Genomic DNA, 15215 nt, shown 5'->3' on the forward strand with positions numbered 1-15215 from the left:
CAAAGGGAATGATTTGCTTCACGGGTTCATAATTTTAATGGACTTAAAATGATTAGTGTGGGACTTCCCTAATGATCAGTTGAATAGGACTCTGTGCTCCCCAATTCAGGGACTCAGGTTCAATCCCTTGTCCGGGACCTAAATCCCACATGCCACAAGTAAAGATCCTGCCTGCCACAACAAAGACCTGGTACAGCCAAATAAATTGAAAAAAAAAAAAACCAAAACTATTAATGTTTAGAAGGCAATGGCACCCCACTCCAGTACTCTTGGCTGGAAAATCCCATGGACGGAGGAGCCTATTAGGCTGCAGTCCATTGGGTCGCTAAGAGTCGGACACGACTGAGCAACTTCACTTTCACTTTTCACTTTCCTGCATTGGAGAAGGAAATGGCAACCCATTCCAGTGTTCTTGCCTAGAGAATCCCAGGGATGGTGGAGCCTGATGGGCTGCCATCTATGGGGTCTCACAGAGTTGGACACGACTGAAGCGACTTAGCAGCAGCAGCATTAGAGAAATAATATGTTTTTATTAAAAAAAAAAAACAAAATATTTGCTTAGACTTCATTGGTGGTCCAGTAAGACTCTGTGCTCCTAATTCAGGGGGCCTGTATTTGATCCCTATTTGAGGAACTAAGATCCCAGAGGCTACTTGGTGCAGCCAAAAAGAAAAAAGAAAAACCAAAAATGAAAAGATTTGCTGAGAAAAAAATAGCACCTATATAAAACATGCAATTAACATATTGGTGTTCGGGATTTTGTATGTAGCAGAGCAGCTCCTCGCTGAGATCTATTGAAAGTCAGCCCTCAACACAAGGGTTTGTAAAAGTAAAATAAATTAAAAAAAAAAAACATATTGGTGTTTAAGCTTCCAGAGTTTTCCCTATGCTATGTGTAGCTATATATATCTTCACAAAGATTCAATCTTGCTGTAAAATTGTTTTGTGACCTGCTTTGCCAACAATAAAACCCAAAGGATGATGCATTGCCAATCTCTTTAATGGCTTGAATGTATTTATTTTCCATGAATCACTTTCAGGGATGAAACTAACAGCCTCTCTCGCCCTCCCTTCCCCTCCCACAGTTGTGCTGATACTCCAGTGTTTCTAGCTAAGCCCTCCATCGGATTTTTCACAGATTATGAAATTGGACCAGTTTATGAGGTAGGAATCTGGTTTCTTTACATATCCCACTCTGCTTCCTTATTTTTAAAAAGTCTTTGCTTGGAAATTTAAAAACATGCGTGCACACACACAGGCCATACACAAAACTAGGGAAGAGACTGTCGCGTTCCCCTGTGAGCCCATCACCCAGCTTCAGTAGTCACCTGCATCCAGCAAATCTGGTTTCATCTGTTGCCCCCACAGTGTCACGTGTGTGTATCTGTGTGCACATGTGTATACGGGAGTATTCTAAGGGAAGCTGAGCCAGCGTGTCATTCTTCAGTTACTGCTTTAGTGAGTATCTCCTAATAGGTAAGGACTTTCAAAGAATAACCATCATCACACCCAGCAATATTAACAGTGATTCCTTAATATCAGCTAATATCCACTCATGTCTGATTTTTATCCATTTATTTTTTAAAAGTCAGTTTATAATTGGTTTCTTTAAATCAGAATTGAAACATTGCATTTGGTTAGAGTATCTCTTATTTCTCCCACATTTTTTAAAAATAATTCCTCCATCCTTTTATTTTTTAAAATGCTGTTTGTTTGTAGAAGAAACTGTAAATTTGGCTCGTTGCTTTATTTATTTATTTTTGGCTGTGCTGGTCTTCGTTGCTGCGCAGACTTGTCTAACTGGAGAGTGGAGGCAACGCTCTCGTTGCGGTGCCTGGCTTCCTGTTGTGATGGCGTCTCTGGTGGAGCAGACTCTTGGGCGCCAGGGTTTCAGTAGTTGCAGCGGGCGGGCTAGGTAGTCGTGGCTCTCAAGCTGTGGAGCACAGGCCCCATAGCTGTGGCCCGCAGGCTTAGTTGCTCCATGGCATGTGGGAGCTTCCTCAATCAGGGATTGAACCCGTGTCTCCCGCGTTGGCAGGTGGATTCTTTCCCACTGAGCCACCAGGGAAGCCCCGGTTGTACTTTTTGTTTTTAATGTAATTTTTATTTTATATTAGAGTACAGTGGTTTTCCAATGTTGTGTTCATTTCAGGTGTATAGCAAAGTGATTCAGCTATACGTATACATGTATCCTTTTTCAAATTCTTTTCCTATTTAGGTTATTATAGAATATTGAGTAGAGTCCACTGTGCTATACAGTAGGTCCATATTGATTATCTTTTTTATATAAATGTGTATATGTTATTGCCAAATCCCTAATTTATCCCTCCCCCACCTTTTTCTTTTGATAACTGTAAGTTTGTTTTTGAAGTCTGAGTCTTTCTGTTTTGCAAATAAGTTCATCTCTATAATCGTTTAGAAATCCTCCTATAAATGATACGCTATTTGTCATATTTGTCTGACTTCACTTAAGATAATAATCTCTAGGTCCGTCCAAGTTGCTGAAGTGGCATTATTTCATTCTTTTTTTCTGGTTGAGTCATATTCCATTCTATTAATGTATAGGTATCATATCTTCTTTATCTATTCATCTATGATGGACATTTAGGTTGCTTTCATATCTTGGCTATTGTAAGTTAATGCTGCAGTAAACACTGGGGTGCATGTATCTTTTTGAATTACATTTTTTCTAGATACATGCCCTGCAGGGGGATTGCTGGATCATATGGTAGTTCTATATTTAGTTTTATGGAACCTCAATACTCTTCTCCATAATGGTGTTCCCAGGTTACATTCCCACCAATGGCGTAGGAGGGCTCTGTTTTCTCTGCACTCTCTCAAGCATTTATTGTTTGTAGAGGTTTTCTGTTTTCTTTATTTATGGCTGCTCTAGGTCTTATTTGTTGTGTGCAGGCTTTCTCTAGTTGCGGCCAGTGGGGGCTGCTCTTTCTTTGCCATGTGTGCGTTTCCCATTGAGGTGGCTTCTCTCTTGTTCAGAAGCATGGGCTTTAGGGCATGGAGGCTTCTGTAGTTGCAGCTTGTGGGCTCAATAGTTTGGGGCTCCAGCTCTAGAGTACAGGCTTGGTAGCTGTGGCACACAGGCTTAGATTCTCTGTGGCATGTGGGATCTTCCAGAACCAGAGATTGAACCAGTGTCCCCTGCATTGGCAGGCATATTCTTAACCATTGGACCACCAGGGACGTCCCATTTGTAGAGTTTTTTTTATTTATGGCTGTTCTGGGTCTTCATTCCTATGGTGGGGAGTTTCTCTAGTTTGGGCAAGTGTGGACTGTTCTCTATTTGCAGTATGCAACATTGCAACAGCTTCTCATCGTGGAGCATGGACTGTAGGTGTGTGGGCTTCAGTAGGTGCAGCACACGGGCTTCGCACTTATGGTGCAGGGGTTTAGTTGCTTCGTGGCATGTGGGATCTTCCCCGGCCAGGGATCAAACCTGTATCCCCTGCATTGGCAGGCCGACTCTTAACCGCTGGACCACCAGGGCAGTCCTTGTAGAGTTTTCGATGAAGGCCATTCTGACTGGTGAGGTGATACCTTCTGGTAATTTTGTTTTGCATTTCCCTAATTAGTGATGTTGAATATCGTTTCATGTGCTTGTTGGCCATCTGTGTGTCTTCTTTGGGAAAATGTCTATTTAGATCATCCACCCATTTTTTCATTTGGTTGTTTCTTTGACATTGAGCTGAATGAGCTATTTGTATATTTTGGGGATTAACCTCTTATCCGTTGTTTCATTAGCAAATTTTTCTCCCATTTTGTAGGGTGTCTTTTTCTTATGGTTTCCTTTGTTCTGCAAAAGCTTTTAAATTTAATTAGATCCCATTTGCTTATTTTTGTTTTTACTTTCATTACTGTAGGAGGTGGATTGAAAAAGATATTGCTGCAATTTATGTCAAAGAGTGTTCTGCCTATGTTTTCCTCTAAGAGATTTATAGTATCTAACCTCAAATTTAGATCTGTAATCCATTTTGAGTTTATTTTTGTGTATGGTGTTAGAGATTGTTCTAATTTCATTCTTTTACATGTAGGTGTTCAGTTTTCCCAGCATCACTTATTGAAGAGACTGTTTTTTCTCTGTTGTATATTCTATTTTTTAAAAATTTATTTGACTGCACTGGGTCTTAGTTATGGTGTGAGGGCTCTAGTTTCCTGACTAGGGGTTGAACCCAGCCCCCCTGCCTTGGGATCATAGAGTCTTAACCACTGGACCACCGGGGAAGTCCCTCTGTTGTGTATTCTTGCCTCCTTTGTCATAGAGTAATTGACCATAGGTGCATGAGCTTATTTCTGGGCTTTGTATCCCGTTCAATTGATTATTTCAGTTTTTGTTCCAGTACCATATTATTTTGATTACTGTAGCTTTGTATTCTAGTCTGAAGTCAGGGAGCCTGATTCCTCCAGCTCTGTTTTTCTTTGTCAGAATTGCTTTAACTGTTCAGTCTTTTTGTGTTTCCATACACATTTAAAAAACTTCTGTTCTAATTCTGTGAACAATTCCATTGGTAATTTAATAAGAATTGCATTGACTCTGTAGATTGCCTTGAGTAATACAGTCATTTTGATCGTATTGATTCTTCCAATTCAAGGATATACATGGTGTATTTTTCCATCTGTGTCATCTGCAGTTTCTTTCGTTAGCATCCTATAGTTTTCAAAGTACAGGTCTTTTGCTCCCTTAGGTAGGTTTATTCCTAGGTATTTATTCTTTTGGATGCTATGGTAAATGGGGTTGTTTTCCTTAGTTTTTCTTTCTCATCTTTCATTGTTAATATATAGAAATGCAAGAGATTTCTGTGTATTAATTTTGTATCCTACAACCTTACTGTATTCATTGATAAGCTCTAGTAGTTTTCTGGTAGAGTCTTTAGGATTTTGTATGTATAGTATCATGTCATCTGCAAACAGTGATAGTTTTACTTCTTTTCCAATTTGGATTCCTTTTATTTCTTTTTCTTCTCTGATTGCCAGGGGGTTAGGACTTCTAAAACTCTGTTGAATAAAAGTGATGAATGTGGGTATCCTTATCTCGTTCCTGATCTTGGAGGAAATCCTTTCAGTTTTTTCCTTTCAGTAGTTTCCCCTCTGTGTCCACTTAATGGAAACTCTTTCATAAATGGGTGATCAGTTTTGTCAGAAGCTTTTCTGCATCGATTGTGATGAGCATATGTTTTTTATTCTTCAGTTTGTTTATGTGATATATCACACTGCCTGGTTTGTGGATATTGAAAAATCCCTGCATGCTTGGGATAAAGCCTCCTTGATCATGATGCATGATCCTTTTAATGTATTGTTGGATTTGGTTTGCTAGTATTTTGTTGAGGATGTTTGCATCTATGATCATCAATTATATTGGCCTGGACTTTGTGGTATCTTTGTCTGGTTTTGGTACCAGAGTGATGGTGGCCTCATAGAATGAGTTTAGGCGGGTTTGTTCCTCTGCAACTTTTTGAAAGAGTTTCGGAAGGACAGGCATTTGACTCTTCTCTAAATGTTTGATAGAATTTGCCTGTGAAGTCATCTAGTCCTGGACCTTGGTTTGCTGGAAGTTTTAAAATCACAGTTTCCATTTCAGTACATATGATTTGTCTGTCCATATTTTCTATTTCTCCCTGGTTCGGTCTTGGAAGGTTATATACTTCTAAGAATTTGTCCATTTCTTATAGGTTGCCCAGTTTCTTGGCTTAGAGTTGCTTGTGGCAGTTGCTGTGTTTCTCTGCCATCTCATTTTGTCTAACTTTCTGTGTTTCCGGTCTCTGTTGCTCAAGCTGCAGGGTTCCAGCTCTTCTTACCTCTGGTGTCTGTCCCCTGGCGTGTGAGGTTGGTCCACAGGCTTGGGCAGGCCTCCTGGGGGGAGGGACTGGTGCCTACCCTCCGGTGGGCGCAGCTGGGTCCCATCCCTCTGACGGCAGGCCTGTGTCAGGAGCTGTGTTTAAGGCAGCCGTGGGGTCCGGACGTCTTCCGGCAGCCTGTCTTCTGGTGGGCGGGGCCATCCTGCTGTTGTTGAGGAGTCCCAGCACTGGGGTCTACAGCCTGTTGAGTGGTGTCAGGCTCAGTGCCAAAGTGCCACCTTCCAGGAGAGATCTCACCAACGGGTGTTCCCTGGGGTGTCCTCCGCCACTGTCCTTGCCCCTATAGTGAGCCACCGCTGACCCCAACCTCCCCGGGGGACCCTCCGAGACACACAGGTAGGTCTGGCCCAGGCTCCTAGGAGCTGTTGCCTTGTTCTGAGTTCCAGTGCATGTGTCACATCGTTTTGTGCCCTCCGGCAGTCCTGTGTGGCTTCTGCTCTCGAGCCCTGCTGGCCTTCAAAGCCAGGTGCTCTGGGAGCTATTCCTCTAGATCTCAGACCCCTAGGCTGGGGAGTCTGATGAGGGGCGGGCGTCAGAACTCTCACTCAGTTGCAATGGAATGATTTTCCAGTTTGTGGTCACCCACTCAGCGGGTATAGGATTTGATTATTATGGTGGAAGTGCCCCTCCTCCCGTCTTGTCGTGGCTTCCTCTTCGTCTTTGGGTGGTAGAACATCTTTTTTGTAGGTTCAGATCTTTTTTGTCGATGGTTGTTCGTGGTTAGTTGTGATTCTGGTGTTTTTGTAAGACGAGTTGACCTCAAGTCCTTCTTTGCTTTCTGTCTCAGTTTGACTCCTGCTGATTGCTTTATTGTGGTGATGTTCAACATATTCTTTTATCCTCCATATTTTCTGTAAACATGTTAGATGCTTGATTAAATTCATGTTCAAGATTTTTTTTTTTCATTTTTTGGCAAGAATACTTCTTTGGTGGGAGTGTATATTTCCTACTGTATCCCATCAGGAAGAGTGTGATACATGGTTTCCTCGTTATCAGTGATGAATGGCTTCAGGTGTTATGAGCTTAATTTACCCTTTATAAAGGTCTTACCAACCTCTCATTTAATGCTTTAGTAGCATTAGATGGCTATTACCTAGATCAATTTTTTAAAAAAATTAAGGGTTATAAAATGGTGACTTCAAATTCTACTATTCTTTCTACTTTTATTATCTGTGATTTTCTGTTTTTTTAAAAAACCTTCCCTCAAACTTCCATTTATTTCCCCTCTTCCTTTTACTCTCCTTACTCCTAGAGATAACTGTTCTATTAGTTTGGGTTCTTCCATTGTTTCTTTTTGAAACCACAGGCAAATATGTAGGTATGTTTGAACGCTGTCTCCTACTTCCTGTCCTCAGTTCAGTTCAGTCACTCAGTCATGTCTGACTCTTTGCGACCCCGTGGACTGCAGCACACCAGGCCTTCCTGTCCATCACCAACTCCCAGAGTTTGAGTTCATGTCCATCGAGTCGGTGATGCCATCCAACCATCTCATCCTCTGTCGTCCCCTTCTCCTCCTGCCCTCAATCTTTCCCAGAATCAGGGTCTTTTCAAACAAGTCAGCTCTTCGCATCAGGTGGCCAAAGTATTGGAGTTTCAGCTTCAGCATCAGTCCTTACTCTCCTCTGCACCTTGCTTTTTTCACTTAACAGTATATCCAGTGAGCTTCAAGAGCTGTGTGTAGAGACTTTCCTTGTTCCTTTTCCCAGCTTCACTCTTGATGCTTGCCTTCCTCTATCCTGGAGAATCAGGTCAAGACCAAGCTTGGGAGTCACCAGTTCTGTTCATTAGGTATAAATGTAGCTATGTTTAATGGTGACAATCCCTTCACACACATATGCATTGTACTTTGCAGTTTAAAGAGCACTTACAAATCCATGATTCTTTAGGAGCTCTTATCCACTCTCATCCAGTGTGCAAAAGCACACTGATATGTCAGTCGTTTAGGCTAAATGTTAAAGAAAGCATTTGTCTACTTGAACATAACAGTTACTCTCTTTTGGACTTGTGTGTTTGGGACTTCTGTGTTTGGTCATCACATTCCAAAGATGGTGAGGTTGGCAGACTCAGAGAAAGAGAGCTAAAATTATTTCACTCTGGGCATGGAATGGGCAAAGGGAGAGCTGCTGGGAGACAGACAAAAGACATTTCTGTAGGACCTGCAGGTGCCCGCTGTGGAGCCTGGAGATGAAGCGAGCACCGGCTGTGTAGGACCGTCTTCCCCTCCTGTCTTTATTCTTTCATAGCACACTTTTATTTATCTTCTCCACCAGGTTGAAACCCACATGGGCAGGGGTTAATTCTAGGAATGTTTAAACCATTTTGGTATCAGTACTCACAGATGGTAGGTCTGTTGACCGAATTACCTGACTACTGGTCTACCACTTAGCCTTGCTTACTCCTAGTACAGAGTAAATCAAGAATAAATGAAAGGAGCCCCATTTTTCTGTATAAAAACATAATGTGTGTATATGTGTGTGTGTACCTCCCAAGGGCTTTGTTTGTGGGTCGCCCACCCAGCAGGTATGGGACTTAATTTTATCATGATTGCATTCCTCCTCCCGTCTCATTGCGGCTTTTCCTTGTCTTTGGATACCTTTTTTGGTAGGTTCTAGCTTTTTCTGCCGATAATTGTTGAGCAGTTAGTTATGATTTGGGTGTTTTTGTGAGAGGGGCTGAGCTTGCATCCTTCTCTTCCCTTTCGTCTGCCATCTTCCCCAGGGGTTTGGACAAGGTGGTGAGTGACAGCTTACAAGTGGTTTTAAAGATATCTGTTCCTTCAAAAGGTTGCTAAATATGCAGACTTTTAAATATATAGGCAAGTATATGTAAAAGAAGGTTAAAATTAAAGTACAGTATGATGATTATGAGTAGCATCTTTGAATCCATACGGTTGGAAGAAACCACTCATTGCACAGAGAATCATACATAATTAGCACATTTCAGGGAAGGACATACAGTATCATTTTTTCATAAACTTTTGTTGACAGTCATGAAACCTTTTATTTATTTTGTAATTTGGGGGATTTTTAGAATTGAATCTAGTTGACTTACAGTGTTGCGTTGATGTCTGCTGTATAGCAAGGTGGTTCAGTTAAACATATGTACACGTTCTTCTTTTTAAATACTCTTTAGCATTAAGGTTTATCATAGGATCATTCCCTGTGCTCTACAGTAGGACCTGTTGTCTGTATGTAATAGCTTACATCTACTAACCCCAATCTCCATCTCCATCCTCCCCCAACCCCCTTGGCAACCACGAGTCTGTTATTTATGTTCATGACTCTGTTTCATAGACAGGTTCATTTCTGGTATATTTTAGATTTCACGTGTAAGTTACATCATATGGTATTTGTCTTTCTCTTTCTGACTTACTTCACTTAGTATGATAATCCCTAGTTGCATCCACGCTGCTGCAGATGGCGTTATTTTGTTCCTTTTTAATTGCTGAGTGGTACTTCATTGTATATAAGCACCACAGCTTCTTTACTGATTCCTTGTCGATGGACATTTGGGTCGTTTCCCTGTGTTGGCTGTTGTGAATAGCGCTGCTGTGAACACAGGGGTGTATTCATCTTTTTGGATTAGAGTTTTATTTGGCTATGTGCCCAGGAGTTGGGTTGCTGGTAATTCTGTTTTTAGTTTTCTGGGGAACATTCCATACTGTTTTCCACAGTGGCTGTACCAACTTACATTCCCGCCCACCAACGACGTAGGAGAGTTCTCTTTTCTGCCAGTGGCAGAGAGTTGTCCACGTCCTCTCCAGCATTTGTTATTTGTAGAGTTTTTAATGATAGCCATTCGGACTGCTGTGAGGTGGTACCTCATTGTAGTTTTGATTTGCATTTTTCTGATAATTAGTGATGTTGAGCCTATTGACCATTTGCATTTCTTCCTTGGAGAGATGTCTGTTTAGGTCTTCTACTCATTTTCGATTGGGTTCCTTGTTTTTTTATTGTTGAGTTGTTTGAGCTCTTTGTATATTTTGGAAATTAAGTCCTTAATGGTCCTATGGTTTGCAAATATTTTCTCCCATTCTGTGGGTTGTCTATTAAAAAAAAATTTTTTTAAGTTTTCCTTTGCTGTGCAAAAGCTTGCAAGTTTGATTAGGTCCCACTCGTTTATGTTTGGTCTTATTTAGGTTGCCTTGGAAGACTTACCTTAGAAAACGGTGATATGGTTTATGTCAGAGAATGTTTTGCCTATAAGCTTTTCTAGGAGTTTTATGTTTGTTAATGCTTGTTTTATGTATTTGAGTACTCCTGTATTAAGTGCATTTATGTTGATGAGTATAAAATCCTCCTCCTGTCTTTTTTCATCATATGGTATCTTTCTTTATGGCTTTGTTTTAAAGTCTGTTTTGTCTGAAATACCTTTTCTGTCCCTTACTTTCAATCTATGTGTTTCCTTTGCTCTAAAGTGGGTCTCCTACAGGCAGCATATTGTAGGCTCTTGTCTTTTTGTTTTTTTTAAATCCACTCTGCCACTCCATGTCTTTTGACTGGAGCATTTAGTCCATTGACGTTTAAGGTAATAACTGATAGATATGTATATTGCCATTTTAAACCTTATTTTCCAGTTGATTTTATGTTTCTTCTTTGTCCCTTTCTTTTTCTCTTGTAGTTTGATTGTCTTTTGGATTATACTTATGTTCTCTTCTTTTTATTTTTGTTAACCTATTTTATGTTTCTGATTTGTGATTACCTGTCTTTCAAGTCTGTTAAGCCCATTCTATATCTCCTTACCTTAGACTGGGAGTCATGCAAGCTCAAACACATCCTAGGAAAGGGAAAAAAATCTACATTTTCTTACTGCCCCCCCCCACATTTTATGATTCTGATGTCCTCTTTTACATCTTCATGTTCATCCTTTTGCTTGCTGTTCATTGTGGTTTCATCACTTTCACCAAAATATTTTTATTTTTTAAAAAAAATCTGTGTTTTGGGCTTCCAGGTGGTGCTGGTGGTAAAGAACCCACCTGCCAATGCAGGAGACAGACATAACGGGCACAGATTTCATCCCTGGGTCTGAAGTTCCCCTGGAGGAGGGCATGACAACCCACTCCAGTCCTTGCCTGGAGGATCCCATGCACAGAGGAGCCTGGAGGGCTAGAGTCCATGGGTCACAAACAGCTGGACTCAGCTGAAGTGATTTAGCGTGCATGTACTGGTTTATTTAGGTGATTTGCTTTCCAGATGTGACTTTCTCTTTCCTATAGATTCTTTCTTCTTTTTTTTTAGGGAAGACCTTTCAATATTTCCTTTAGGATAGGTTTGGTACTGCTGTATTCTTTTAATTTTTGCTTGTCTGAGAAATTCTCTCTCCCCTCCTATTCTAAATGATAATCTTGCTGGGTAGAGTATCCTAGGTTGCAGATTTTTCCCTTTCAGGACTTTGAATATATCTTGCCATTCCCTTCTGTCCTGCAGCTTTTCTGTAGAGGAATGAGCTGATAGCCTAACAGGGGTTCCCTTGTAATTAGCTCTTTGCTTTTCTCTTGCTACCTTTATAACCCTCCTTATCTTTTACTTTTGCCATTTTTATTATATGTCTTGGTGTAGGTCTGTTTGGGTTTACCTTGTTTGGGACTCTTTTTTTTTTTTTTCCCTTGTTTGGGACTCTGTGCTTCCTGTACCTGGGTATCTGTTTCCTTCTTTAGATTTGGGAAGTTTTCAGCCCTAGTTCCTTCAAATACTTTTTCGATCCCCTTTTCTCTTTCTTGCTCTTCTGAAACCCCAATTATGCATAGATTGGCACGCTTTCAGTTCAGTTCAGTTCAATTGCTCAGTCATGTCCAACTCTTTGTGACCCCATGAACCACATCATGCCAGGCCTCCCTGTCCATTACCAACTCCGGGAGTTTACCCAAACTCGTATCCATTGAGTCAGTGATGCATCTAACTATCTCATCTCTGTCGTCCCCTGCTTCTCCTGCCCTCAATCTTTCCCAACATCAGGGTCTTTTCAAATGAGTCAGCTCTTTGCCTCAGGTGGCCAAAATATTGGAGTTTCAGCTTCAACATCAGTCCTTCCAATGATCATCCAGTACTGATTTCCTTTAGGATGGACTGGTTGGATCTCCTTGCAGTCCAAGGGACTTGCAAGAGTCTTCTCCAACTCTACAGTTCAAAAGGATCAATTCTTCTGCACTCAGCTTTCTTTATGGTCCAGCGCTCACATCCATACATGACTACTGGAAAAACCATAGCTTTGACTAGGTGGACATTTGATGGCAACGTAAAGTCTCTGCTTTTTAATATGCTGTCTAGGTTGGTCTTAACTTTTCTTCCAAGGAGCAAGCGTCTTTTAATTTCATGGCTGCAGTCACCATCTGCAGTGATTTTGGAGTCCAAAAAATTAAAGTCAGCCTCTGTTTCCCCATCTATTTGCCGTGAAGTGATGGGACCGGATGCCATGATCTTAGTTTTCTGAATGTTGAGCTTTAAGCCAACTTTTTCACTCTCCACTTTCACTTTCATCAAGAGACTCTTTAGTTCTTCACTTTCTGCCATAAGGGTGGTGTCATCTGCATATCTGAGGTTATTGATATTTCTCCTGGCAATCTTGATTCCAGCTTGTGCTTCTTCCAGCCCAGCGTTTCTCATGATGTACTCTGCATATAAGTTAAATAAGCAGGGTGACAATATACAGCCTTGACGTACTGCTTTTCCTATTTGGAACCAGTCTGTTGTTCCATGTCCAGTTCTAACTGTTGCTTCCTGACCTGCATACTGGTTTCTCAAGAGGCAGGTCTGGTATTCCCATCTCTTTCAGAATTTTCCACAGTTTATTGCGATCCACACAGTCAAAGGCTTTGGCATAGTCAATAAAACAGAAATAGATGGCATGCTTTAGATTATCATATAGAGCTTCTGTTTTCATTTTTTTTCATTTGGCTTTCTGTCTGCTGTCCTGATTGGGTGATTTCCCTTATTCTAGCCTCAAGATCACTTATTCGTTCTTCTGCATTATTTGTTCTGCTGTTCATTGCCGTTAGTTCAGTTTTAGTCTCGGAAATGAGTTTTATAATTTTTCTTGGTTCCTCTTTATAGTTTCTAGTTCCTCTTCACAATATACTCTGCATTTCTGTTGATACCCTGTCTTAATTTGTTCAGTATTTTCATTATTTCCTTTTTGAAATTGGTGTCTGTTGGACTGAAGAGGTCTGTTTCATTGCTTATTCTTTCAGGGGAATTCTCTTGGTCTTATAACTGGGAGTGGTTCCCCTGCTTCTTCATTTTACTTATATTTCTCTTGCTCTCTGAGTTTATGAAAAGCAGTTATTTACTGTGGTCTGGGAGGGCCATTTGTCTGTGGGAGCAGTCCTGTGTGGCTTGTGTGGGTTTAGTATTTTTTTGGTGCAAGGACTGTTTTCAGTATGGATGCCTGTCACCTCTTCTCAGCCTGTGTTGGCCATCATGATGCCGCAGCTGGTGCCTGGGCCTGGAGCTCTCAGACGCAGTGGCTCCCCACATGTGCCCCCAGAACACACAGTGGGAGTGGACTCACAAACACTCCTGGAGTTTGCAAGGGCTGTGGCGGCAGTTAGTGGCTGCTCCCAGAGTCTGGGACTGATGGAGTGGGCAGCTCAAGACCACTCCTGAAGCCCAGGGGCAGCAGCGGGGAGGGGGAGGCTCAGGACCGCACTCCTGTTCTGCTGCCTGAGAACTCCTGCAGGGGAAAAGGCTGCAGCGATGGGTTCCGCCCCTCCCCTCACAGTGGTGCCCGGCTTCTGATGCTGCCCAGGCTTCCTTCTCTGAGGTGCAGTTGCATCGGATGCCAGCCTCTTCAGCCTGTTTCCACAGAGCCCACCCCTAGCCGCATCTCTGGGTCTGATCTCTGAAACCCAAGCTTCCCCACCCAGCCCCCACCCGTCCCAAGCAGACGTGCATCTAAGACTGGGGAGTGTGGGCAGAGGCACTGACTGTCTATGCAGGTCTCTCTACATTCTAGCTGCTGCAAGCAAGTTGTGTTCTCATCCAAGGCCCTAAAGCGCCCCCTCTGTCCAGACTGATCTCCCTGCCAGCAGGCGGACTTCCCAGCAGGCAGGAAGCTTTCCTCTTTCACAGCTCCCTCCCATGGCCACAGGTTCCATTCCGATTCCTTTCTCTCTCTCTCTCTCTTTCTTTTTTTTTCTTGCTTTTTCTTTTGTCATACCCAGTTCCATGGAGATTTTCTTGCCCTTTCAGAGGTCTGAGGTCTTCTGCCAGTGTTCCGTAGATATTCTGTGAGAATCCTTGCACATGTAGATGTATTTTGATGTACCTGAAAGGAGGTGAGCTTCATATCCTTCTACTCTGCTGTCTTGATCCTGGACCTAATGAAACCTTTTAAATTAAAATATAAACGTGAATGAGAATTAGGTTTGTCACTGTGGCAAAAAGAAGTTACAAATAAGGAAAGGAGGAATGCTAGAATGAACTCTATGCTGCTAAATTGTATTTGGAAGTATAAATATGAATTTGTGATTTGAAAATATGGGTGTGTATGTGTGGGGAGGGTAACACACACATAATTGGATAAATACAAGAGTAAATAGAGATGTATGTGAATGTGTTGGTTAGTACACATGATATATTTCCTTGCTGTATCCATTGAGGGATAGAAATAATGACACCCTAGTAACATTTAGCATGCCTGCTGTATCCAGATCTTGGTTTCTAAGTACTGTTCTCCCAAAACAAAAGAACACCGGGCTCCTTGGGAAACCGATTCCAGGGTTGAGGTAGAGGAAATAGGAGATGAATGCAGAGCATCTTTTGGTGCCAGAAAGTAAGGAAATCTTAGAGGGAGAGAAAAAGTAGGGGAGAGGGCATGTCAAAAGGGCGCAGAGCTCCCACTGGCCAGAAGAGAAACAATTCAAGCAACTAAACACATAATAATGGTATTAGATTATAACTCGAAGAATTAAATAAATATCCATGAATACATACTGATATAAGTAAATATCGGAATAAAAAAATGGAAGAAAAGGGGCAACTTTTTGTTCTGAAAGGATTATAATTAATGTAGAAAGAATGATAATTTAAAAATTACCAGTAATTATCACACTATAAAATCTGTAGGCAAGACATACTAATAAATGCTAAAATTACTAGGTAGAAGTGTGAGCAGAAACAGATAATTCCATAGTCTCTGCCCAAATATTTAGTAGTTACAAAGGAAAAATAATAACTGTACAGTAGAGAACCCTGGAAGACACCACTCTAAGCAAGTGGTTATGTTTAATATCACCACTAATGGAACGCACCAATAGCATATAACCTTGATATGATGGACTGGGAAGGACACATCAGCTCTGTGATATTCCTGTAAGTAAAGCATAATCTCAGTCCGGTCAGGAGTAAT

General features: G+C 41.5%; 1 protein-coding gene across 4 annotated transcripts in view; it reads left to right on the forward strand.

Moving 5' to 3' along the window:
• DLEC1 (DLEC1 cilia and flagella associated protein) overlaps window positions 1-15215 on the forward strand; it is a 91694-nt gene that overhangs the window by 19188 nt on the left and 57291 nt on the right. For all 4 annotated transcript variants that reach the window (XM_061395930.1, XM_061395929.1, XM_061395931.1 and 1 more), the window contains exon 6: window positions 1086-1164. In XM_061395930.1, the coding sequence (XP_061251914.1) occupies window positions 1086-1164 (79 nt within the window). The remainder of the gene's footprint in view (window positions 1-1085; window positions 1165-15215) is intronic.

This window comes from Bos javanicus, chromosome 22 (assembly GCF_032452875.1).
Source record: "Bos javanicus breed banteng chromosome 22, ARS-OSU_banteng_1.0, whole genome shotgun sequence".
Taxonomy (NCBI): Eukaryota; Metazoa; Chordata; class Mammalia; order Artiodactyla; family Bovidae; genus Bos; species Bos javanicus.